Below are 25,901 nucleotides of genomic sequence, written 5' to 3'. Positions count from 1 at the left end.
CCCTCCTCCAGCCCTCCCGTCACTCAGAGGAGTCTGTTCATCCAACCACTCCGCAAGCAAACGCTCAGACCCTCCTGCCCACCAGGCGTGGGGTCGGTGCTGAGGTAGCAGCGGTGCCCCTCTTCGTGGTGCTTTCCGTCCAGTCAGGGACAAATCACCCTCCCCTGTGCTTCTCCATCTTGAATCCACCTTGGAATCACTTGGAGAGTGTTTGAAACACTGCAGAGTCAAGGCCTCTGTCAAATTACACCAGGACTCCGGGTGTGGGGATCCAGCCCTCTGGCAATTCTAACATGGAGCCAACATTGAGAGTGTTCAAACCCATTCATCTAAAAAGGAAACGGCTGACACAGAGTCCTGCAGCCTGACAAGAGAGCAGGAAGGATGGCAAGAAAGCAAGGCCTCCCAGAGGGGGCTTCCTGAGCAGGGCAATTTCTAGACATAAATCATCTGTGCATTAGGACATGCCCACAACTCCAAAGTTTTTTCACACTTCCAAGCCTTTTTTTTTTTTTTTTGGATAAAAACTTGGTTCTCTCTCAATTAGATTATGTTTAACATTTGGGCATTTGTGCACTGACATCAGGATTAAGAAAAGGAAAGGTAAGTATTTTAAAATATAAAGATTCTATATCAAAGAGAGAGAGAGAGATAAAGACACTCCGATTTCAGCTTACTCACGTCTCCCTTGTTACATCTCAGTGGGCAGCTGAGAGGCACATGCACGAAGTAAGAGTTCCACAGGGTAGAAGACAGCGTGAGGCAAAGGATGGGCAATTTCAAAAACAACCCTGAACGGCTACTTTTGAGCAAACATGCGTTTTAATTTAGTCTATTTTATCAGTCGTTTTCATTACTCCCTTTAAGTTCTGCAACAGTCACTTGAAATATCAACCTTCATATTGTCAAAAGTTTAATGCAAAACACTTATGGTTTCACTCTTTCCACCTTAACTGAGGTCTGTAAATAAAGGATTCACCTCAAAGTTTAATGTACTATGAAGACCATTTTGAAGACCAAAAAAGACATGTTGCAACGGAATATGCCATCCACAGACACGTACCTTTTTATATCTTTACTTATAACAAGAGCACTAAAGAGATCTATGCTGCAGATACAAAAAAATATTAAATTAATAACTTCCAATGAGAAGAGAGCCTAGGCCCTCACGGAATCTAAAATCATGTACACACTGGTTTTCCATTTTTATTCAAATAACATACCCTGAAATATTTATTTAAAAAAAAAAGTTTCCTATTTTCCTGAAACATTTGGACTGGTCGCAGGGCAAGAAAGAATGCTATTTGAATGAATCAGAATTTGTATTTAAAGCTTCAGTCTACTCGTTTAAAAGTCTGCTTATTATTTAGAGGTTTGCTTGGTTTTTTTTCTTCTAATCATCTTCTGATTTCGACCACTGTCATCAACCCAAGACCCTTTGTGGCAAGACAGTAAGACACAGACTAGCAGACGATGAAGACTCTTTATGTCGGGGAAAGAAAGACGATTAAGTGAGAGTCAACAGATGCCTTTGAAAAGCCACAAGGTTGCAATGCAGCTCCTGTACATGGGGTTTTAATTCAGGCCTCTGACAGGTATTTAAATTTTCTGTTGAGACCACAGGGTTCTTTAAGAGAGAAAAGTACTAGCCAAAGAAGAGAATTAGAGACACTGATCTCCTATTACACTCGGCCGAGAAACCAGATTTGCTAAGAAAATGTGGGCTGCTCCAATCATCTCAGGTTAAATGTGCTTCTAAGAGAGGATATCTACCAGCAGTTACCACATCTCACTCTTACGGAGTAAAGAAGGAAAACATTAAGAGGGAAAGAGTAATTCCAAAGGAGGAAAAAAACTTTTAAAAAATTCTAACCAGCCTTAAAGTTTTCCCATTGTAACAATATTTAAGCATGATATGTAAGGTCAAAAAATACACATCACCTGATTTTTATTTTTACTCAGAAAGCGTCTATGGCCAGAACACGAATACACAGATTAAACAAGATACGGATGTCTGAACTGAGCAGAAGAACTAAGTAAGTCACCCTGGAAGTAAACTCCAGTGACAGAAAAGTGCCACATCCAACGTGCAGGTCTGCCTCCGCATGCCTTCTGAACAAGCCTGTGTTACAACGGCCCCTCCTCCACTGACGGCCCCCCCTCCAAAGGACAAATGTCTGATTCTCCCCTTACTCCACTCTGAAGCATCTATTTTTAAAAGTAAAGTGCATTTTTAGCCAGCACAGTAAATCAAGTACAAAATGGGATGAGTGCTACCTCTGTTCAACAGCACAAAGGAAACTTTCTCTCCAGGGCAGTAAACAGTCAACACATAATAAGCCAGTCTGAAAATCCACAACAAATGTATGGCTCCTTGAGTGCTTTTCCAGAAGAAGCCAAGAACTGGAAATCATCACATTCTGAAGAGAGGATAAAGGAACAGCCCTGGTCTCCCCTATTCAGAGTCTACAACAGATGTGGCGTCAGGAAGAACAGGCCGGGCTGTTACCATCACCGGCCAGGCCCTGCCTCCAGCGGCTCTGTTACTTAACACATGAGGTTCAGTAAGTGCCTGAGAGGGCCCTGTCTGTGCTAACGTCCTCTTTTCAAAACCTCCCGCACAGGCAGACAGGAGTCACGCAAGCTGACAAACTCACCTGGTAAATGCTGGCCGGCCTGCCGAGCTACTCTCCCTGGGAAATCCAATCTGCACTTTTTCCAACGAAATGTGGTGGCTGCCGGGCCGCTCATCACCTACATTTGTTTAAATGATGAGGAAAAAGATGCAGAGGAAGTGGATTTTTAACAAAAGCAGCCTGCGAACTGCACACTGGGATGTCCTGTCTTGGGGTGGCTTTTATTTTTCCCATGAGAGGATCTGACTAAACCTAACTGAATCTCCTCTAAATACCAGACAGGAAGTTACACTTAGCAGTTAGTGAAAACTCCTTAGGTCATTTTCCATTTTTTTTTTAATTGTCACAAAGAAGGGCCTTTGAATGTTTCTGATCAACTAGAAAGAGATTATAACTTTGCTTCCTGTTTTGACAGTATCAGCTGGGCTGGTGAGGGACACCTCCACCCACCTCCTTACCCACCATGTATATAAATAGAGTCATTTGTGCTGGGTCTACAACTGGACTGAAGAATTTGGTTACATATTAACCATACTTCAAAGAACAAATTGGATTTGTTTCACTTTAATATGCATGTACACCTTGGGAAAACGAAACTCAAAAGATTTTCTTCTTAATTCCTTAGAAATTGCTATTATGGAAAAAATAAAGCTCAACCACACAGAATACTAAGATGGGAGGTAACAATTCTGACTCATCTTTTCCAGCCTATTCTATTTTGCTGTCATGTATGCAGATGTCATCCACACACATACAACAAGCAAGCAAAATCATTACCCATAGTACCTCATCTGCTTTCTTATTCCTGTTCTTTTTCCCCTCCTGTAAATAGAAAGTTTCTACTTACAGCAAAGATTTTCATAAAATATGTAACCTCGTCAAGATACACACAGATTTAGATCAGAAGGCTTCCCTCTTCCGGCTACTGGATAAGATACAGGAAAGGGGACCAGTCAGTACTTGCCCCACTCTCCTCCTCCTTACCTCTGTATTTTTCTAAACTAGAAGCTGTATGACTGGTAAAAGATTCTAAGCCTCAGTCTCCAAATCTGTGAAATGGGAGCAGTGACCTCATCTGTCTCCTGGGATTGTGGTGAGGAGGGAAGCAGTGAAAAACACAATGATTATGTCACATAGTCAAAGCTCAATTTTTTTTTTGTAACTGCTTTATTGAAATATAATTCACATAGTATGCAATTAACAGATTTAAAGTGTGTCATTCAGTGGTTATTACTATATTCAGAGAGTTGTGCCTCCATCACCACAATCAATTTTAAGACATCTTCCTCACCCCAAAAAGCAGTCACTCTCCATTTTCTCTACCCACCCCCCCCAAGCCCCAGTCAACCATGAAAACCTAGTTTCAGTCTCTAAAGATTTGCCTCTCCTGTGCATTTCACATAAATGAAATCACAGAATATGTGGTCTTTTGTGACTGACTTCTTTCACTTAGCATAATGCTCTCAAAGTTTATCCATGTTGTAGGTTATGTCAGTATTCATTTCTTTTTACAGCTGAATACTCTTCTGTTGTATGAATACCCCACACTTTATTCACGTTTCTGATGATGGACATATGGGTTGTTTCTACCTTTCAGCTAATATGCATAATGATGATATGAGCATTTATGTACAAGCTTTATGCTGACACATGTTTTTACTTCTCTTGAGTATACATACCCAGGAGCAGCATGGCTGGATCATATAGTAACTCTGGTTAACCTTCGGAAGAATTGCCAGTTTTCCAAAGTGGACGCACCATCTTACATTCCCACTTGCAGTGTATGGTTCCAGTGTGCGGCATTCTCATCAACATGTATTGTTATCTGTGTTGTTGATTACAGCCACCATAGTGAGTGTGAAGTGACATCTCATCATGGCTTGATATACACTTCCCTAGTGGTTATCAAGGTCCAGTTTGTATCAGTATCCAAAAAATGTCTTCACTGTCATAGGCAGGGCTGAATACTCAAAATATGTAACAACGAGTAAGATATGGGTACCACTGAATCTGAATGGATACTGGCTACAGTGCTGAAGCAAGATCTTGAAGGTGTCATGCTTTACCAGTGGCAATTTTCCAATAGAATGAGTTCTTCCATTCTAGTGGTATGAAAGAATTTCAACATTCTACTGGTGTAGAATCCAGGTGAATACTGCTGGCCTTCAGGTTATCGCTCCAGCAACAGGCTGCTAAAGCAGTTGGCCCCTCTTCCTCTACCAAACGGCTGCTTATCAAAACTTAGAAGAAAATTATATTCTCAATGAAAATATGACATTTTAATCATCTATAAATCAGTTCTTTCCACCTGTTTTTCTGGATGTGTCTTCTTCCTGAATAGAAACAGTCTCAGTTAAAGCAGCCTCTTGTAACTGAATAACCCTAATTATTTGCAGGAAGAAATTTTAGACCAGATGTGATTTAAGACTGATGATCTCACAAAATCTGAAGGAAGCCAAGAGGGACATAAGTCAGGATCTAAGTACTAGCAATATTTCCCCTTTTTCTCTAAAAAATGTGATATTGGGAAAGGGATAGTAATTATTTTAACTCAAAGGGATTATCTAATTCAAAAAGATTATCCAATAAAATTCAAAGAGATTATCTAATTCAAAACCCAAAAATATAATCCAAGCTAACTCAAAGGGATTATCATAGTTTCTAATTCAAAGGGATTATCTAATCTAATTCAATCTAATTCAGAGGGATTATCATTTTTCAGATCTTCTTCACGTTTGATCACATTTACGGACAATGATGTTAATTATCTCTTTCCTAAAATATCCTATTTTAAGATTTAAATTTTTTAATCCCTTTAAAAAATTAAACAGAATAAAATCTACATAAAGCATAAAAAGGAAAATATAAAAAGTCTATAAAGTTTAAAAAATAACAACTTGTTTCCTTATATTTCAATATAAAGCCTCGGGCCTTACAAGATATATTAACATGATTCATTCATCTTCTAAGAAATTTTCCATGTCCCAAGGCTGCACTATGTAATCCATTGTTTTCGTTATTTCTTGGCATTCAGCTAACTATGAAACTGACCGCTGAACTTTCCTATGTCAAATAGAACTTTCCATTGTGGGAAATTTCTAAAGCATTCATATTAAGCTAAGTGGAAATGTCATCATAGTTCAGGAGCAAATATGGTCTGTATCACTGAGTACAATTTCTAAACTAGATTGTACACAGGAAAGGCAAACCATGGAACAAAAACAAGTATAAAGACTTCATTGGCGTTTCTGTGAATATTTGATGGTGAAGAAAATCAGAAGCAGCAATCAGTTTATCAAAGTTACTTGAAAGTTATTCCAAAAAGACCTGAGAGAAGGGCACTTTTTAAATCTGTTCTGTAATGTCTATCCACTGACCCCTTCTTCTGCTAGATTACACGGTGGCCTCATTTCTAGTTCTTGTGAAATCAATAGACCATTTATGTTGCAAGTATCTGTCTAGGTTATGCACTTTCTTATTCAATCTGGTGTTGACAGCAGTAATCAAATTTTGCACATACCACTAGCTCTATTATAGCTCAACAGCAACTGGCTGCCAGCCTTGGTCTACTCTCATCAAAACGGAAAGAATGGAGTGGACTGGAGAGAGAATCACAGAACAAACCAGCTGGAACTACAAGAGGTGGTGTGGAAGTGAGAGAAGGGAGCAGAGGCATTCGACACTGAGCCTCCTTCCACTGGGGAGACACGCGCCAGGCACATCAGCACAGCCGAGCCCAGGTCAGCCAACCTTGACTATTAAAGGCAGGCATTTTCTTCATTCTCTCTGCTATCTGCAAACCCTCTGGGCTTTGAAACCTTGTTACAACTGTCAGTCCTAAACTACTGCACCTACACCTACGCCTTTAGAGCAGCAGATAAAAGCCAGAGGGAAGCCACACCCTCCAACACCAGGGAGACCAAATGTCAGGGAACACAAGTTACAGCCCTGCCCATGAACTGTCCAGACACAACCGGCTTCATTTTGTGACTCTTCTGTATGTGCTTAAGGTAGGATCAAACCTTTATCTCAGATCAAAAAATGTTTAATTAGTTTTCTTCTGTAAAAACAAAGTCAGCCTTAAAAAAAAAAATAGGGGAGGGGTGGAGACCTGACTTTGAAATTCTATTCAACTTCTATTTTTAGAGTTCAAAATCTCTAAGAAAACTAGACTCCTGCTAACAGACACCCTCTACTTAAAGGGAGCATAGACGATGCCATTTCTTGGTTTAACAAGCAACTCTTTTCTTCATTTTCATAAATTTGAAATCATTTTAGATTTACCCAAAAAGTTGTAAAAATCATACACATAGTTTTCATATTCCCTCCACCCAGCTTCCCCAAATGTTACCATCTTACGTAACCAGAGTACAATCCTCAAAACCAGAGAACTAGCACTGATGCAATACAATGAACTACTCTATGGATCTCATCCAAATTTCACCAGTTGTTCCCTTTTTCTGGTTCGTGATTCGATCCCAGATCTTGCACACAGGCAACATGTCAAAAATGCATCCTTTCAATAAAGCATTGCACTATCTAATGGATGTTTCTGTCTGACCCCTCCCCCACCCCCCCAAAATGTTCTGTTTCCTCTCAGGATGATGAGGGAGTGTCATCATCACCACTGAGTGTTCCAGGCTAGAAATGTTCTTCCCTCCACAATTCTCTTCATACCTAACCTGTGAGTCTTATCAACCTTATCTTGTAAGCAGAGTTTACAATAAAGTTTCACAATCCGTTGTCCAAAACCTTAGGCCAGATGTGTTGCCAAATCAGAACTTTTCCAATTTGAGAAAAGCTATAAAGCACATAGGCTACATCTTACATTAAAACATAAACAGAGAGATCCAGGGCAATTTCCTCTAATCAAACAACACACTAATACTTCTTCAAAAAATATGTATATTTTATGAGGTGAGTAGGATAAGTAAAGATTTTTAAAAGCATCTCAACACTTAGGTCCAATTTTGCCACCAAATGAGCTCAAGCTCAGGCTTTACTGTCAAATGAATTACAAAGAAAATACCTTTCAGTTTTCAGAGCTCTTTTTAGCTATTATAACTGCAAATGAGGGGCTGTGGATCTGTACCTACAAAATCCATGGCCTCATCCATCTCCCACCCACCTTCACACCACTTTTCACTGGGTCTCCTGGAGTAGCACTCCCAATGCTGCCTCTTCCTCCAGGCTCTCTTCATTCCAATGCACCCTCCCACAGAGTCCCCAGAGTGATCTTTCTAAATCACCTGCAACCATCTAGCTTCAAAATCCTTCAAGATTTCCCACGCAAGGAAGAGGGTGGGAGTCAAATCTTCTTCATGATATTTACATGGCTCTCCACCACCTGAGCCAGCTCCTCTGACCGTACAGACCATTCTACAGTGTTGCACCCAAGAAGAATACAAACATGAAAAAGGCATGGTCTCTGTCCTCAAGATGCTCACAATCTATTTCAATCTCTGGAATATCTTCATCTAAGTGAAAAATATAGAATATAGCTTCCCCAAGAATCAAAGAAAACATTGGACTCTTTTAACTCAATTTTTTTCTAGCTGGGAAATTCTACCTTAGCTCTTGATCATGTTAAAGATTACTAACAAAATACCACGTTGACATGAAAAGGAGTTTTCACATGATTTGAGCAACATATGTCTAAAAATACTCGCTACACTACCGTTGGCATGGTTAAAACAGCTACGAAGAGCAAACGCCAGGAAAACTTTTCTAAAAACAAGCAAACCCAAAAAAGTAACGTCAGGGATGGCATTTAATGGACCAAGTGATTTCTCATGAGATTGCTTTTCCAAAGCATAAAGACAGAAATAAAGCCTGAAACCATGCCTTTGTTTCCATGTTCATATACTCATGCAATTGAATGACATTATAACCAACAAAATTATGTTAGAAAAAGTCAAACAAAAATCCCCACCTTTGAAGAGTTCAGAAGTTATCCCCAAACAGAGGCTGACCTCCAATGCACATTTTAAGAAACATGCCAGTGGAAGAGGAAAGAAATCATTTTTTTTCACCCTCTTTTTTTTTTTAAATTTTTTTAGAGGAGGTACTGGGGATTGAACCCAGGACATCCTGCATGCCAAGCATGCGCTATACCACTTGAGCTATACCCTCCCTACAGGAAATCATATTTTTAAGTATTACTAGTTTTATTTTCTAATGTGCAAAACAGTCAAAGGCACCTACTTGGAATGATGAATTAAAAGAAAAATTCCTGGAAGTTGTACTTCAAGATAAAATTACAACCTTTCTTACAATTATCTCAGGAAAACTGCACAAAAGCAGTGAGAATAAGAGGTAAAGAATAATACCACCAAATCCCTTAATGAGGCGGGTAGAGACAGGTAGGAGGTATACACATGCTCTCCCAGGGCAGCTCTCCTCTCACAGGAGAGAGAGAGAGAGAGAGAGAGAGAGAGAGAGAGAGAGAGAGAGAGAGAGAGTGTGTTCTCACTGGCAGTGTTGCGTTCAAACAGAAGTGACAACTGCCTGGACTGAGGTGAGGTACCTGCTGGCTGACAGCGATCTATGGTACAACAGGCCAGCACTGCAGGGATGCTAAGTGGTACCACAGCTCTCTGAAAGCCACGATCCAATCTGCCAGGTCCCCCAGTGGAACCCTGCAGTGCTCCTAAAGCAGGGGTCCCTGGGACAGCCACACACACTGCAAACGTCTCACTCTGGCAGAAGGAAGGAAAGGTTATCACCATGGTTCATCAGAAAGCAGGAAGAGTTATTTAAGAAGACGCTAAAAGAGAGGAATAAAACTCAAATGCTTTAAAAGGAAAGAGGAGTTTCAAAACATCAAAAAGGAAAGAGAAAGGAGGGGGAGGGTATAGCTCAGTGGTAGAGTGCGTGCTTAGCCAAATATTTTTTTAAGAAAAGAGAAAGGGAATGACTTTCCTGAATTTTCTACATGTTCTGTTTTTTGTCAACCAGGTGAAAAATAAATGCTCTCCTTTCTCCTTTACTTTTGTACTGCCATCCTTTTTAGCACAGTGCCTGGCACACTATAAGGACATAATAAATAAGCACTCACTGAAAGTAGGGACATGAGCTGATGTGGAAGACATCGGAGCCAAAGAAACAGGTGACCAGACAGCGAGAGGATCCCTGGGCACACCTCACACCCAAGGAGCACAGCTCACAGAACCAGCCCACCAGGTGCTGCAGGGGGGCGGCACGGTCTACAACAGCAGCAAAATCAAAAATTGCATTTTTGGGGAGACTCAGCTCTGGGGCTGACCCCATCTCTGCAGAGAGGGACGAAAGAGCTGTGAATAAGTGAGCAGGGTGTTTTCCAGGAATATAAAAGAAGGATTAATCTGGAAATAAAATCTGTAAAAGTAGAGGCAATCGCATTGGCAACTGGCTGGACTGTAAAGCAAAGATCAGCCAGTGAGTTTTCTTAGAGAACATCTGCTGTCACTGTGAGGAAAAGTTCCCTGGGCTTAGAAGGTTCCAGAACCCTCCAGCTTCATGGGAAGCTGTGAAGAACGGCAGCATGGGGATTATTCTTTGCTGTTAGCAGTAACAACATCTAGTAGAAAGGGTCCTACAAGAGACAACAGCCTGTGAATCCAGATGTGTCACTCATAACACTTTGTCCCTGGGTCACCTGCACTGACAGACTCATTCCAATGTTTCCTATGGAGCTCGGAGGCCCTTGTGCAAATCTGAGGGTGCTGGGCACTGGGAAGATACGGGTATTAACTTGTGTGAGTCATCTGTATAATCAGCCTACAGCTGATACTAGTCAAAGATAGTCCTGTCTAAGCATGGGCACACCCACCTGACTCCCATGTGTCATACCTCTCGCCTTGGGAATGAAACAGAATCATCTGCTTGTGACAACTTAGGGCTGAGAGTGGGGAGAAAATGAAGGGTCCAGATACAACGAGGCAGAACTGACCTCGAGGATTTTAAATCAATTCCAGGATTTCTAGGATGATCCAGTTTCCAAGAGGCAACCAGGTGAGGAACAGAGAATGCAACTAAGGGTTATCACTCAAGAATTTATGAGCCATGGGCCTCAGGAACAAGATCCCTGGGCCTTAGGCCCATGGGAGCCAGTCAGAGAACTGATTTGTTTACGGAGCGCCTGCTCTGTCCCATGCAGTGCGGAGGAGAACTGGTTCCCAGGCCAGGCAAAGTGAGGCAACACCAGCACTACAGAGGGAGTGTGGGGTGCTGGCGATCACGGCCTCAGAGATCAGCCCCTGGGACAGGCCTGGGCCTGTGAAAAGGGGAAAGGAGAGGCCAGAGGCTGATAAGCAAGGTGGAAGTGAACACGACGGGGACAAGAAATGCACAAACAACCTATCATTAAATTATTCTAAGAAGTCACAGAGAACAGGGAGGAAGGGGGGAGGGTGTAACTTGGAAACAATACCAGAAGCTCCTAAAGAGAAAACTGTGATCCAGAAAGAAGAGGAAAGCAAAGCTGGGCCCTCTTAATCCAAGGCAGTCCCTGACGGTGAGCAAGCTGTCCCCGAGTTTGCAGGTTGGGACAATTTATGCGTTGTTTCACACAAAGCTCCACGTCCCATACAGTTTTTCTCCTCCAGAGAACGTCCATGAGTAAATCCATCTATAAAAGTATAAATAAAGCAAATAGAACACACTTAGTTTTAAATTAGGAACCTTGCACTAAAATAACTTCCTGGAGGCTGCTAATTCAGTAGAGGGCTGGAACTACCAGTGTTTCTATTGGAACATCAGGATGTAATTTGGTCAGTAAAAATGGACTAATTTTAGGGACCTCTGAACTGCAAAGTTCTTCCACATTTATTTTCATTGCTGTTTGCAAAATTCTTACAAGTTAAGCTGTGTCAATATCTCAACTTCCATTCGAAAAACGAGGTAACTTAGGTTTCACGACACCACGTAAAACTCCACATGCATGCCGTGGGCGTTCCTAACCTCAGAACCAACTCCCAGCCCCAAAGTCTTTCCTTTCACCCTATCATGGGCCTTCTAGAAACAGCCCCTGGCTGTCAACAGCACTGCCTGAACCAATATGAAGCCCGGAGGTTTCAAAGCTATTTTTCTGAAAGAAAAGAATCCTCTATAATACTTCCTCTCTTCCTCAAAGTCACAGCCAAAGACCATACGAAACCAAGAGGAAATGCGTGTTCCTCAACAGCAGTGAAGTCCCAGGTATCAGGTAGCCGTCGCAGCTGCTGAAGGCCGGCCCCACCCCGACCCGCAGTCCCAAACTGGCACAAACGCAAGCTTGAGAATCTTGAGGCCACTCAGACTGAGTCTTCCGGCAACAGAATGGCCAAAGGCCCCAACACCTCTGCTCCCAGAGGGCATCAAAGTCGTAGCCCCGAAGGACCCAAGTGGCTACTCTTCACAGGAGTGACCGAACTGAGCCCCCACCCCCCGCCACCGGAAGGAAGGGGGAGGAAGAGGACACGAAAGCAAGAGACTCGAGGTTCTGGATTTCGCGTTCAAGAATAGCCAGCAACAGGTGCAGCGTTCCGGCGAAACGGACTCTCCCAACGCCACTCGGGCTCCGCGGCACAAAGCGCCGGAGCCCAGAAACCTAACATTAGCAGTGCTGTCAGAAGTGCAAACCATCATCATTTTCTAGCCAGGAGCAATTTTGAAATAAAAAAAAAAAAAAACCTTACAGACCACAAAATATTTCTCTGCTGACACAGGACTTCCTTCACATTGCCCTCTCCTGCAACAATTTACTCTAAACTATTTTAAACGTTGGTCATAATAAAACATTTTTTAGTGCCTACTGACTACTGTCGTGCCTCGGACAGAGTAGGCAATATTCGCCTATTGAATATTTACTGAATGAATCAATGAAACAAACAAGTAATCAAAAAATTGCCTTCACAAGCAGAAGGTTACCAAAATCTTGCCTTCAAAATAGTACGTTAAGTGTATTTTTCCCCATTTCTCCAAGAAGGGAACAAAAGGTTGGAATCAGAAGCCAAGAGCAACAGACACCACTAATGAACATGTCAGGAGACGCCAACCACCCACCCCCTGGCTGAAGCTGAGAAGCCGTGTCTGCCGCCCCTTGGGATTAACAGATGTACGCAGGGAATTCTCATCTGGAGAAGACCAAAGAGGAAAAACAATCATAACCATGTGAACACTCCACTGTGAGAGCTTCCCTTCATTCAGTACGCCATTTCACGTAACATTTTCTCCCTGCCGTTACTACAGAATTTACAAAATAAATTTTGTTGTATAATCTTTTCAATATGATGAAAACAACCTGCTGATACTATATTATGGAAAATGTCTTATGCTACATATGATATGTATAAGAAAAATATGAGTGTGGCTAAGAAGAACTAGAAATGAAGGCATTTTGTGAGCTATAAAAACTGACAGAAGTGGAGAAAAATGGCAATGAAATTGAGCTCACAGATGGCGAATGTCTTTCATATGAATATGGTATTAAAAAAATAGTAATTACAGTATGAGACCATCACTGATTTATATAAGATGAGGGACTTAAATAATCATAATGATATTAATTATAAAAACAAGCTTTCTGAGCATAGATAAGAATAAATCATCAAAATTCGAAGGGCATGTCAGAAAACTAAGCAGTACAAATAAAAATGTAGTGTAATAAATAATTTTATAAAATCACTATAAACAATGACTTGATTTAATGATACGTTTCAATTATCTTTAAATTCATGGATTTCTCTTTTGTTTATAGCTTAAGTATTCTGAGTAGAATTTCTCTCATCCTCGTACATTCAGTTTAAAGAATCCTTTTTTTCAAGTCACTCCTTCCGAGATCCGAATTAACTCCCACTTTCTTTTATCTCAAAGTTAACGCCCAAAGGTCTTCAATAAAAATTTTAGCTGAGATCCTAGGCACCCAGGTAAGAATTACCTCAAACTTCAAGGAATAAACTGGAATAGAAAGTCGATTCAGAATGCTTTTGGTTTTTAAATGACATCTTCTCATTCATTCATTCATCCATCCATTCATCTGCAAGGATCTATCATCCCACAGGTCAGGTGTTACACAGAGCACTATGGACACACAGGTGAACGTGAAAATCTGGGTCCCTGCCCTTATGGAGACCACGGTCTGGGGACCTCTTAACAACAAAGTAAACAAAGCAATTAGTATGGTGACAAGTGTGCTGACGTAAGCAACAGGACAAGTAGCAGGAATAACAGGACAGATCTACTACAGACGGGTAGTCAGGGCAGGCATCTCAGAAGAGGTGCGATTTAATCCAGTGCCCAATTAGAGCAGAAGGGGCTAGCCAAGAGCTGGCGGGAGGTATCCCAGGCAGAGGAAAGAGCCTGCAAGGAGGCTGTTTCCAGAGCTGCAAGCTGGCCATGGCTGAAGCATGGGCAGCACCAGAGGAGGCTCATTTATAAATACGGAAACGGCGTCTCACCATGTAACTCATCCAACATGCCTTTGCCCTTACACACCACTTTCCCCTCAGCCTGGAATCCCTCCCTTCCACACTCTCCTCTGCCATCTCGCAGGTTCCTCCTCTGGGGAACATTCCCTGACTCTCCAAGGAAGAGTAAAACTCCAGAAGTTAATCCCTCCTAATCCGCAGTCCCACAGCACCTGCCACTGTGAGACCCCTCCACATCCTGCACTAAATGGCTGGTTCAAAAACTGCTTAGCAGCGGTCTTGCTTTATTTGTCTCTGCTTCCCAACAGCCTGTCCCAGAACTTGGCACCAGCAGACATGCAATAATGACAAGTGAGTGAGGGAACAAACCAAGAGAGGAATGGACAAGTGGAATGAAGGCAGGAGGGCCACCAGTGCCAATTCATGACTCAGCCTTGGACATCTGGAATCGCACCACGGTCAGACAATTAACCCGTTTACAGTCTAGGGGGCAAGATGAGGTCTATCCCCATATGATTTTCACACAACAAACACTGTGGGGGCAAATCGGGCATCACAGAGAAGTGACAGAATAATTTTCACAGAGTATCATTAGATATGAGCACTGATCCATTCACACTCAACAAGCAGGCATGAAGTGCCAGGCGGGGTCCTAGGCTAGGAGGCTGACAGCGGCTCTGTCCTCTGGAAGATCTACGAGGCTAGCAAATGCGGGAAATTCCAAAACATTGTTAATGACTCACGTTATAAGGTTCCTTACATGTAACTAACTTCTTTCATAACATAATTAAAAGAAAAAAAAATTTTGAAATTCCAAGGTCACCCACAGGACAAAATGATTTTGAATCTGCTGCTCAGTAATTTTCACTCTAATTCTTGGCTTACTGAGTCATGCCTAGGTTTCCTCTACAACCAATGCACAAAAGTCTAAAAAGCACAACAGAGTGCGTCTTCTTTACCTGCCTGTGACCCTTCGCCGTCCCCATGTGTAGAGGCGGATGTCACTTCCATTTCTTGCTGGCTCAGCATGTCCTCCGAAGGCAGTTAAGGTTCACAAACCAACCGTGCATGTTTTCTGAAGTCACAAAGACCTGTGTACCCCTCGGCTGCAGAGTGTGCTTTGATGGATTCAAAGTGAAAAAAAAAAAGGGCCCAACACTATGGGAATCGTGGGGAGAGGAGTCCCTCCCCAACTGGCCCTACCAGAATGGCTGCATTCCTGCCCCCCCCACCCCCCTACACAGCCCAATCCCGGTCTACTCGGACTGGGCCTCTGCCAGGCCGTGGAGCCTTGTTGCCTTAAAACCCTTAAAACGTGTGGCAACACTTATCTGCCTAGGAAAAGCCAGACAGGCGAGGTATACACATTTCCACAAACACTGCTGTTCAATTTGCTTAGACGACAGAGGAGCCTACCACTTCCTCCATTCTCCTCAGGTTTTCCTTCACTTTCTGCCAAATGAAACTTGGGTGAGGAAAAATGTTTAAGAATTAAACAATGAAAAATGTTCCCAAGTGTCCAGCTCTTGCAAGACAGCTTGCTCTCATCAATTTTACAATCAATTTTTTCAACCTGTATGCTCCAAACTAATCTCTGAAGCTTTTAGGGATCTAGCCATTAATACACTAAATAATACATGTTGTCAAGCTAAAAGGTAAATGATGCCTCTCTGAACAGGAGCAAAAACACTACTAAGTAAAACACAAACTGCACCTTTTTTGCAACCTCAACACGCAGCCCTCTGCTTGCGGCACTCCCATCCCTGTCCTCATTCAGGTCTTCCGTGGGCCCAGCTCCGCCCTCGGTTTAAGTGCCAACTTAAATATGGCTTCCTTAAGGAGGGCTTCCCTCACCACTAGCACCCATCCCAGGCCCAGTGAAGCCCCCTCATGGCATTTTAGAACTGGATTTCAATATGACTCGTTTTCCTTCGTAATTAATGCCATATATGTTCTTTTATGCATTTAAAAACTTTTGTCTAGATTCACCAAACTGACAATGGGGTTGATGAGTTAAAAAAAAAAAAAAAAGAGAGACGCATGTGATGGGGATAAAAAATAAAAACCTTAATCTATATCATTATCATGAGATACAAACATTTGATATATCAAAAAAATACTTATATTCTGTTAGAAGGGGTTGAACATATTTTTACTCACTAGGAAAAAGAATAAAACATTTCTAAAAGATATGTTATTTAAAATAAACAGAATTATCAAATTAAGCAGTTTTTTTAAATAATACTAACAGGCATTCCAATAGTTTTAGTATAAAACAACTTTAAAAGAAGAAATTCTCAGGGGACATTTACAAGTTTAACAGTTACTCTACAGTCCAACTATTAGATATCCTTGACATATTCTTATTTTTTGAGAATAACTGACATATAACATTGTATTAGTTTTAAGTGTACAACACAAAGAATTGATATATGTATATACTGCCAAATGATTACCACCATAAGAAGTTTAATAAACATCCATCACCACACACAGTTACAGTTCTCTTTCTTGTGACAAGAATTTCAAGATCTACTCTTACCAGCTTTCAAATACACGATACAGTATTGTTAACTATAGTCACCATGCTGTACATTAAATCTCCAAGACTTATTTATACTATAACTGGAAGTTTGTAGCTTTTGCTCACCTTCACCCATTCCCCTCACCCCATCCCCCCAACTCCCTGCCCCTGTAATCACCAATCTGTTCTCTGTATCTATGAGTTCAGGTTGTTTTTGTTTTTGTTTTAGAATCCACAAATGAGTGAGACCATACAGTATTCGTCCTCTTCTGTCTGACTGATTTGGTGTGGCATAATGCCCTCAAGGTTTACCACATTTGTTCTCACAAATGGCAGGATTTCCTTCCTTTTCGTGGCTGAATAATATTCCTGTGTGTGTGTGTGTCTGTGTGTCTGTGTGTGTGTGTTTGTATGTATCTCGTGTCTTCTTTATTTACATGTGAATAGACATTTAGGTTGTTTCTGTGTCTTGACTTTTGTCAAAAATGCTGCAAAGAACACAGGAGTGCAGATAACTTTTGGAGATATTGATTTCATTTCCTTCAGCTATATACCCAGAAGTGGGATTGCTGGGTCACATGGTAGTTCTATGTTTAATTTTTTGAGGAACCTCCATACTGTTTTCCACAGTGGCTGCACCAATTTACATCCCCACCAACAGTGAACAAGGGATTCTTTTTCTCTGCCACTTACTATTCCTTGTCTTTTTGATAACAGCCATTCTCACAGGTGTGAGATGATATCTCACTGTGGTTTTGATTTGCACTTCTCTAATGACTAGTGACATTGAGCACCTTTTCCACATATTCTTGATAATGATGAAACGTCAACTTTTTTCAGAAAGACTCATCTTTGAGCCACTAAGCCCTTGAGGTTTGCAAAGTATGGATACTAAGCAGGAAGGATTACAAAATTTATCAAACTCCAATTTCTATCAGGTGTTTCCGTAGTTACAACCTACCAATTGTTCATCCCATCGCATTTCTGTAACAGTTGGGTGAGAATACACACATACCCACCAGGAGGAGTAACAGAGTAATCATTAACACCCTCACTGTGAATTGCTTTAATCAGCCAACCATTAATACCCACAACACTCCAATAACAAAGGAGCTCTGACCGAGGAGGGAGAGGCCAGGACTGGATTGAGTTAGAAGGCCAGGAGCAACAGAAAAAAAGGCTTAGGAAGGTACAAAAAGCAAATTTTCCATGAATCTTGATGGCACCCAGCAGGTCCCAGCTGCATGGTTAAGATTGCTCTGGAAATCGAAGAACTACAGCTTTTCTCCCACAGAAATTAAGATAGTTTCTGGCCAGTTCAGTTCGGCAACTCCAATTACATTCAGTAACGTTCTCAGTCTTCCCCACCAAAAGGAAAATAACAGAAAGGAGATGGTCCCTGCACCCCTGCTCTGTTCTTCCTCCCCTGCCTCCCCCTCTCTCATGCTCTCCTAGTTCACGCTGAAACTGAAGACTGCAAGCTCAAGATCTGCCTGCTTTAATCCACAGCTACATGCCGCATCTTTCAGGAAATTAACAAAATCCCCCTAAGACAGTAAATAGAAATGTAAAGTCCTTCCAGAAGTCCACATACCCCATCATCTCCACCAGAACATTCCCTGGAAATCTGTCTCTTTTCAGACACAAATCCATCAGATAACCATCAATAACCGACTGCGATTTGAAGGGAACTGAGCAACAAGTTTCCTTGAGATCCAGGTCGCCCGGAGAAAAAGAAAGAACTCTGAGTCTGGGGCCGCTGTTTAATCTTGGGAAAGTCATTTCCTCGCTCCCAGACTGAACTGCCTTAATTATCAGGCAAAGGAAGTGGACTAGATGGCCCTTTACAGCGTCTTCCAGCACTAAACTTCTGAGACGGTCCATGTTACCACAGCAGCCATCCATGGTTCTTTTAAGTGAGACGGAAGAGCAGAAGGAGGCCCCTTACCTCTAAAACTGGTTTCTAAGTCAGGAAATTCTGGGAAAGAGACCATTATCAGCTTGAAGGGCTGCATGCTCTTAGGGCTCATTTAAAACGTTCCCTTCCTTACATTTGTATTCCATTACAACTACAACTTGTGAAATGTCTAACAGAAAATCTTCCCAGAATCACCAGCAATATGGAAAGTATGTGGTTGTAATGTGCAGAGACGCTTGTCTCAAAACAATTGGGGTATGTTTCTATTTGCAATTCACATGCACAATAAATGATGTCTAAAGCCATGGAGCTTGTTGGGCCTAGTGGAAGGTATAGAAAATGTTAGGAGAACCATACCTACCCGCAGCAAGAAATTGAATGCTGAGAAAAGACAGATACTGAAAAAACGTAGGGAACCAAAGTACTCATGTGATTGCCAAAAAGTAACATGGTGCAGCTTTTTCTATACTGTCGATGAGTTTCTTCAACAAAATGATCTCCAAAGTAAATCTCTCATTGCATATTTCTCAATTTTTACCAAAGTATTAAACGCACATAGTTTTTTCAGTCAAGTAGGACTGCAACAAAATACAGGAGTCCTGCCTCAGTCTTGCTTTCAAGACTATCTATTTATTGTGACATTCATTTATGCATTCCTAAACACTGTGCTCACACTGCTATTTTCTGATTGTCGGTCAGACATTATTTACAGAATTTCTGTTACAGTAATTAAGAACCTACCTGTCTTATATTCATTCTCCCAGTTTCTATCCAGTTTTTTTCATTTCTGATGTCTTATTTTTTATTTCCAAGATCTCTTATTCTCTGAATCTGATTTTTCATAGCATTTTCTTGTTTCAAAGATGCAATTATTCTCCCGCATCTCTGATGTGTATAATATCCGATGTCATTTCTCTCCGTTTCCCCTAAGCTCCTGTTTCCTGCTGTTCGGGCCACAGAGGCTTTCCTCAAACATCTGACTCCTGGCAGCCCGTTGCATCTCGAAATGAGACAGTCAAATGCTCAAGTTCTAGGAGCATGGGTATCACCTGCCAACTGGTGGGTGTAAAGTAGGTAATCAAATTCCATGCTGTGACTATACTATACTCCCAGTAAAAGCATCCTCTGACTTGGGCTGGTACAGCTTCAGTAATTCTGGGGTTTCACCCTTCTGATGTCCCTTAATCTTCCTGATGTCAAACCAGAACCTCACCATCCTCTCTGGACAGGGATCCCAAGGCAGAGTTCAGCTTCTCCAGAGAATGTATAAATCTCTGTCCTCCTGTGCAGGAGAGGAAGAAGGGGAAAGATCTGGGAGTCAAAGTACACTGTTTACAGTTTTTAGCCCCAAATTTCTCCCACGATACGGTGACTTCATATGTAATGAAATTTTATAGTTATAGTATAAAATTACATTTCTTTCCTTTATCTTCAAATGTGAAATTTTACTTTACATTTAGTAATTCAATCCAGGCAAATCACAGCTGCTATTTGGAGACCTCAATGCAAACTGAGTATATATACCAAAAATACTAAATTGCCTTAAAACTTTATTAAAAGTTCTATTGAATTTTGTCTCTGAAAATGTATACTAAAATAAACACAGAAACCCAAAGTTCATATTTACTAAAGAAAAAAGCTGTAACTGTATCAAGTAAATTAATAATGAAAGAAAAAACACCTACTGTAGATGTTCCTATAACCCAAATGCTCAGTGCCCCACGGAACTACCTATAAGTTCTAAAACACAGAAAGCAATTCCCATCATAGGAACATGCTGAAATACAGAAACTATTCTTCAATACTTTCTTTGGGACCAGGAAGACCTTCACAGCTGGATGTCAATATTCCCCTACAAAACCCAGTGAACTTGACTGTGGCTACCTAAGGAGGTTAGAAACTTCTCAAGTCAAACAAAAAGTAGGGTTTTTCAACATATTCATAAAATTGCAAATTTTGTCCAAAATACCTGGTTCAGAAGCTCACCTACAGCCTGTCTGATGAAGCCACTTCAAGTCATGTAAGCTCATAAAAAATATTTCACCCACGTTGTGATACACTTCTAATGTACCACAATGAAAGACTAAGTGATGAAAGAAAGCGAGAAATGTAATAACGTGTTCTTTATTTTCTTTAAAGCTTTGTTTCTGAGATAGCTGAAGTTAAAAGTTAAGATAACTGCTATTAAATGACTTCAAACTTTAAAGCACAATGGGCATGAATGTTGTGCTGTATGGATTCTGATCCAGGAATGTTCGATATCCCCTAACATTCAGAACAGAGCATCTCAAAAATGTCTCTTCTTGCTCTTTTCTATCACATTATTAGAGAGGGACGATTGTTCTGCTCTCACTCAAATGATAATCTTGCCAATTATAATAATCAATTAATTACTCTTGATAAACTGGGAGTTTGGGATTGGCTGATACAAACTACAATGTACAGAATAGATAATAAGGTCCTATGGTATCGTGCAGGGAAGTGTATTCAATGGCTTGAAATATCCTGTAATGAAAAAGAATATGTATATATGTATACATACATATATAGGTATGACTGAATCACTATGCTGTCCACCAGAAACTAATACATTATAAATAAATCAATCAATTTTTAAAAGAGGAATGGAGATGAATGATGCTAAAATATTTACAAATAGTATTTATAGTATCTAATCCACAATTTACCTGGTGGTCATGACAATTTAATGGCCTCTTGAAGGAAGTATAGTAGATCCAGTCACCAACTTTAAGACTTACTAAGGTTCCTTCTTTCCATCTTTGTGACATAAATGTGAGAATCAGAACTTGACTTCCTAGGCAAGCCAAAAAGAGTGCCACTCTCTACATTTAAACAGTATTTACCTTCTAAAAAGATCAAAATCAAATACTCCCTACACACTTTCATAAGCCGCAAACCTAAGGCATTCTACTTGCTAGTCCTTTATACGTGTCATCCAGCTCTACGTGTCAAGCTTTGTTCAAGGCAGTGACGTAAAATGGTCCATGAAATCCTTTTTCTTTTTCTCCAACGCTCTGCATAGCAACATATCAGTCTTATTTAACGGGTCCCTGTGTGGAAAGCACTTCTGAATTAGCTTCTTTAATTTCTAACTGCTAATAAAAAAAGACGGGAAAGGACAGAAGCCCAAGGTGATGAGTCACAACAATGAGGTTGCTGGTTGACAAGTTCCTGGCCCACAAAGTCACCCACAGGGCCACTGTGAAAGGCCACTCGTAGACTTTTGGGGAGTAGATGATATAGGCTCCCAGACGAGAGACAGTGAATCCAGGCTACACACCTGATGCAAGACACAATGCAGGGAGTCACAGAGATGTCTGGCACACCAACATCCAGAAAATTGAAGTCTTCACATAACAACTAGAAACAGCCAGATCAACCCAAAAGGTCCATATATACCATGCAACAGAAACCAGCTTCCATTCTTTAAATCACAGTTGATCCCTGAACAAGGTAAGGGTTAATACAGACTAATCTTACTAATCAAGAGTATAATTTAAACTTGCCCTGCTGTATCTGTGGTTCCTCCCCATGTGGATAGTCAACCAACTACCCAGCCATGTAGCACTGCAGCATTTACTACTGAAAAACAGCCACATATTAGCGGCCCCACCCAGTTCAAACCAGCATTGCTCAAGGGTCAACCGTATATCATTGTCAGATTTTCTTGCAATAGGTAACTTTGGACTTATTTACTATGATTATTATTTGCTTAGAGTTAAAGCCTAAGCACTGAGAAGTACTACAGGGTAATGATTTAGACTGTGGCACAGCCAGTAGGGTTTAAATTCTAGCCCTGCCATTCAAGACCTGTGCTACATTGGGTAAGTTAATAAACTCCTTTGTGCCTTAGCTTCTTCACTATAAAATGGGGATAGTAATAGAAGTGCCACTGTCATAATGCTGTTGTGAGAATTAAATAAATTCATGTGTGTGTGTCCACACGTATGTATACGTATGTCTGTACAAACACATACACACATATGTGGGTGTTTATGTAAATAAATAACATTAAAACAGTTACATAGTGGCTGGCATAGGAAGCATGTGAACACCATGAAGCTACTCTCCTTGTTACTGCAATGCTTTTTGTACACCAGACTTTCTCATGTGGTGTTCCAGATTAAAGCTAGCAGACACTAAACACATGCAAATGCATTTAATATGATGAGATAGTGACTATTGAAAATTATCAGCTGATTTCAAATGTCTGTGCCCATACAGCCATCCAAACACAGTAAGTTTATCTGAGTGCCTTCAACCAGCACCTTGCCCCACTCCATCCGCATTAGCAGAAAAAGGCCATAAGAGAATATGGCAAATAAAGCACAAGCAGCATCTAGGAGTTGAGAAAGTACTTAACAGACTTTAAAAAAGCTGACTCGGGTGAATGTTCCCAGTATTAAATGAGGCTTATGCAAGGCAATCATCAATTTGAATGCTAGTATGTCACAAAGGCAGGGTTGGAAAACAGTGAATGGCACTCATTGTGTTGATGAATGTTTCTACACTAATTTGTTTTGATTCATGTTTTTGTCTCCGTAATCCTACCTGCGAAAAACCGTCCTTTGCTCCAGAGTCCACCTTTCTCACCTTAGTTTGCACACTTCCTCGTTCTCCTGCTGTTCCCCTTACTCCCTGTCCTGTGAAACTCGACCACAGTGTCACACTGTGTGAGCATCAGGCATGTGCCAGCCAGCGTAGTAGCCAGAAACATGGATCGGAAATCATTCAGCCAGACCTGGTGTCTTGAACCGAGAGATGTACCTGCTGTCTCACTCAACAGCCCACAGAAAGTCAAGATCAAATGACACAAGGGGGAAGGGAAGGTGGGAATGAAAGCAGAAAATAACAATAATAATAATGACATAACATATGATGGAAAAGGATCTGAAAATATGTATGTGTATGTATATGTGTAACTGAATCACTTTGCTGTACACCAGAAACTAACATGGTAAATCAGCTACACTTCAATTAAAAATAATAATAATAATAATGACAACAACAAAAGCAAGAGCCTCTAAGAGCTGGACATTATTTTTTTTTAATTCAAGTATACTTTTAATTAAAGTAAAGTAAACTAATATATAGTTTAACTAAAGTTTTTTGTTGTTGAGTTATATGAGTTCTTTTCTTTTTATTGAAGTATAGTCAGTTACAATGTGTCAATTTCTGGTGTACAGCATAATGTCCCAATCATGCATATATATATATATATATATATATATATATATGTTCATTTTCATATTCTTTTTCATTAAAGGCTATTACAAGATATTGAATATAGTTCCCTGTGCTATACAGAAGAAATTTGTTTTTTTTTATCTAGCCAGACACTCTTAATTCATTTAATCTTCACAGCAAACTCTCCAGATCCATTAAATGTAGTAGAATCACTCTTTTCCTTCTACTTACTCCCCAGATTTAACATCTTTAAAAATTTACTGTAAATAACTTGGGACCCAAAATTGAAAAAGAGACAATGTCTCAGATAAATCTCATAGTATGTAAAATTCTATAGGAATCTACCAGGCTTTCTTATTTACAGAAATGATGACAAGATGCAGAAGGGTATCAGTGACCCAAGTTACTCTTGAGGAACAATAATCTAAATCCCTAGTACCAAGTGACTGTCTCATAAAGCAAACAATTGAAAGCATTTTACCAACAAATCCCTCGGTGTCGAGGTCTCTGGCGAAGGGCAATACATAAGTACAGAAACCCTGGCACAACCCAGAGTGGTAGAGCTGGTCTTCTGGTATCCTTGGAGAAAGGCTCTGTTGCCCTGATTATGAACTCTATAATAGAATATTTGGCTTTTGTACCTTTTTTGCAGGAAGGTGACTTTCAGTAACCATACGATATATATTAAACTTTTTGTAAAAATTAACATTTTGCAAAATAAAGTTATTTAAAAAAAAAAACTCCCAAGGTGATCGATGCCTGATCGACAGACACATTACCTTGGGCCATGACACTATATGGATAAAACACATGTGGCTTAATTCAGAAAAATACAGAAGAATATTAAGAAGAAATAGCCTAATTTCATATTATTCAAATGTACTAACATTATAAATCAACTATACATCAATAAATACATATATAATACACATTTACTTTAATTCAAAAAACATTTCAAACAAGTTTGTCTTTTTTCCTATTTTCTCAAAAGAGATTATACAGGACTGAAGCTAAGCAACACCGTTTTTCTCGCTATCTTCTCAAATAGACCTACGGAGTAAGAAAAAAGGAATATACTTAAGGAAGACTTTTCCTCAAAGAACCGGGGCTGGCAGAGACTCCAGGGCACAGCATCTTTAGCAGAATTATTGTGCTGCCTCCTGACAGTTGCCAAGCATTTTCAGTATAAATGACAGAGTAATAAAAAAATCCTAAAAGCAGAGTACCTAAGCCAAAAATGAAACTCAGGAAAAAAAGAGACAGAGAGAGAGATAATAGGTCAAAATGGTAAAACATAAGGACTTGAGATTTGTCAAAAAAAAAAAAATCCCATCTGGAAGCTATTTTCAGGAAAGCAACGAAGAACAAAACCCAGCAAGAAAGCTTACGTTAAGAATTACCGACTGTGAGAGCAGAAATGTATGCAACACTATGGGGTAAGTGCCTAAGATAGGATCGAGGATCAACGGGTTTCTTGACAGGAAAGTCAGGACCACGTTTTAAAAAATTAATTTATGAAAAGAAAGGTAAGAGTAGGTATTAGCCTCACATTACAACAATTCGATAACTGACCAGGATAATAGGATCTTTTTCAATTTGTTGCTGATTTTTAAGCAAATCACCCGAGAACTTCTTCCTGTCTCTGTTTTAAAAACTATTTTATAAATTTGGACCTGGCTGACACTTTAAAGGATGACACAAGTCAGAGTCCTATTAGTCTAGATATCATGTAGAGCTGCAGAGAGAGCATTCTCCGTTATCACTCACTGTCCCATTATGAGGATCCAGGGAAAAGTTTTGGGGGGGTGCTCAGGGCCATGGGAAAAAAAAACTGTTTCACATTAATGCATGTCTTTTTGAAAATATATGGGTGATGTCAATCCTGTAACTAACCATTTTCCTCTTTGCACTGCCTAATGGACATTCTGAAACAAATCTGCATCCAAAGTTCAGCAATAGGACTGGGCATCTTATATAAAGCAAGCAGAATTTCTGTGTACTCCTCTTGGCCTAATCTTACTAATCAATCCATTTCTTCCCTTCTCTGCACTTTTGTTGATTTTTTTCCCCCAAACTCTCTTTCTTACATGACTTTCTGTAGGAATCTAGAATAAGACAGAGTCTTTTAAATATCACAAAAAACTTACTGTAAGACCTGACTAATAACTCAGATGTATCCTGGTCTATAAAACAGAAGCGATTACATCACCCCCACAGAATTAGTGTAG

At 40.4% G+C, this 25,901-nt stretch overlaps 1 protein-coding gene across 10 annotated transcripts in view; it reads right to left on the bottom strand.

Moving 5' to 3' along the window:
• The window catches only part of UTRN (utrophin), a 448,326-nt gene that overhangs the window by 396,186 nt on the left and 26,239 nt on the right, over positions 1–25,901 (bottom strand). For 5 of the 10 annotated variants that reach the window (XM_072965966.1, XM_072965973.1, XM_072965975.1 and 2 more), the window contains exon 1: positions 2,658–2,792. The exons of 4 other annotated variants lie outside the window; for them this stretch is intronic. In XM_072965966.1, the coding sequence (XP_072822067.1) occupies positions 2,658–2,751 (94 nt within the window). In that variant the 5' untranslated portion in view covers positions 2,752–2,792. Of the gene's footprint in view, positions 1–2,657; positions 2,793–14,982; positions 15,147–25,901 lie in introns of those variants that run through there. One more of the 10 variants, XM_072965974.1, reaches the window with a different exon arrangement.

This window comes from Vicugna pacos, chromosome 8, assembly GCF_048564905.1.
Source record: "Vicugna pacos chromosome 8, VicPac4, whole genome shotgun sequence".
In the NCBI taxonomy this organism is placed as follows: Eukaryota; Metazoa; Chordata; class Mammalia; order Artiodactyla; family Camelidae; genus Vicugna; species Vicugna pacos.
The sequence above is the reverse complement of the archived record's forward strand: the minus strand, read 5'-3'. Positions and strand labels throughout refer to the sequence as shown.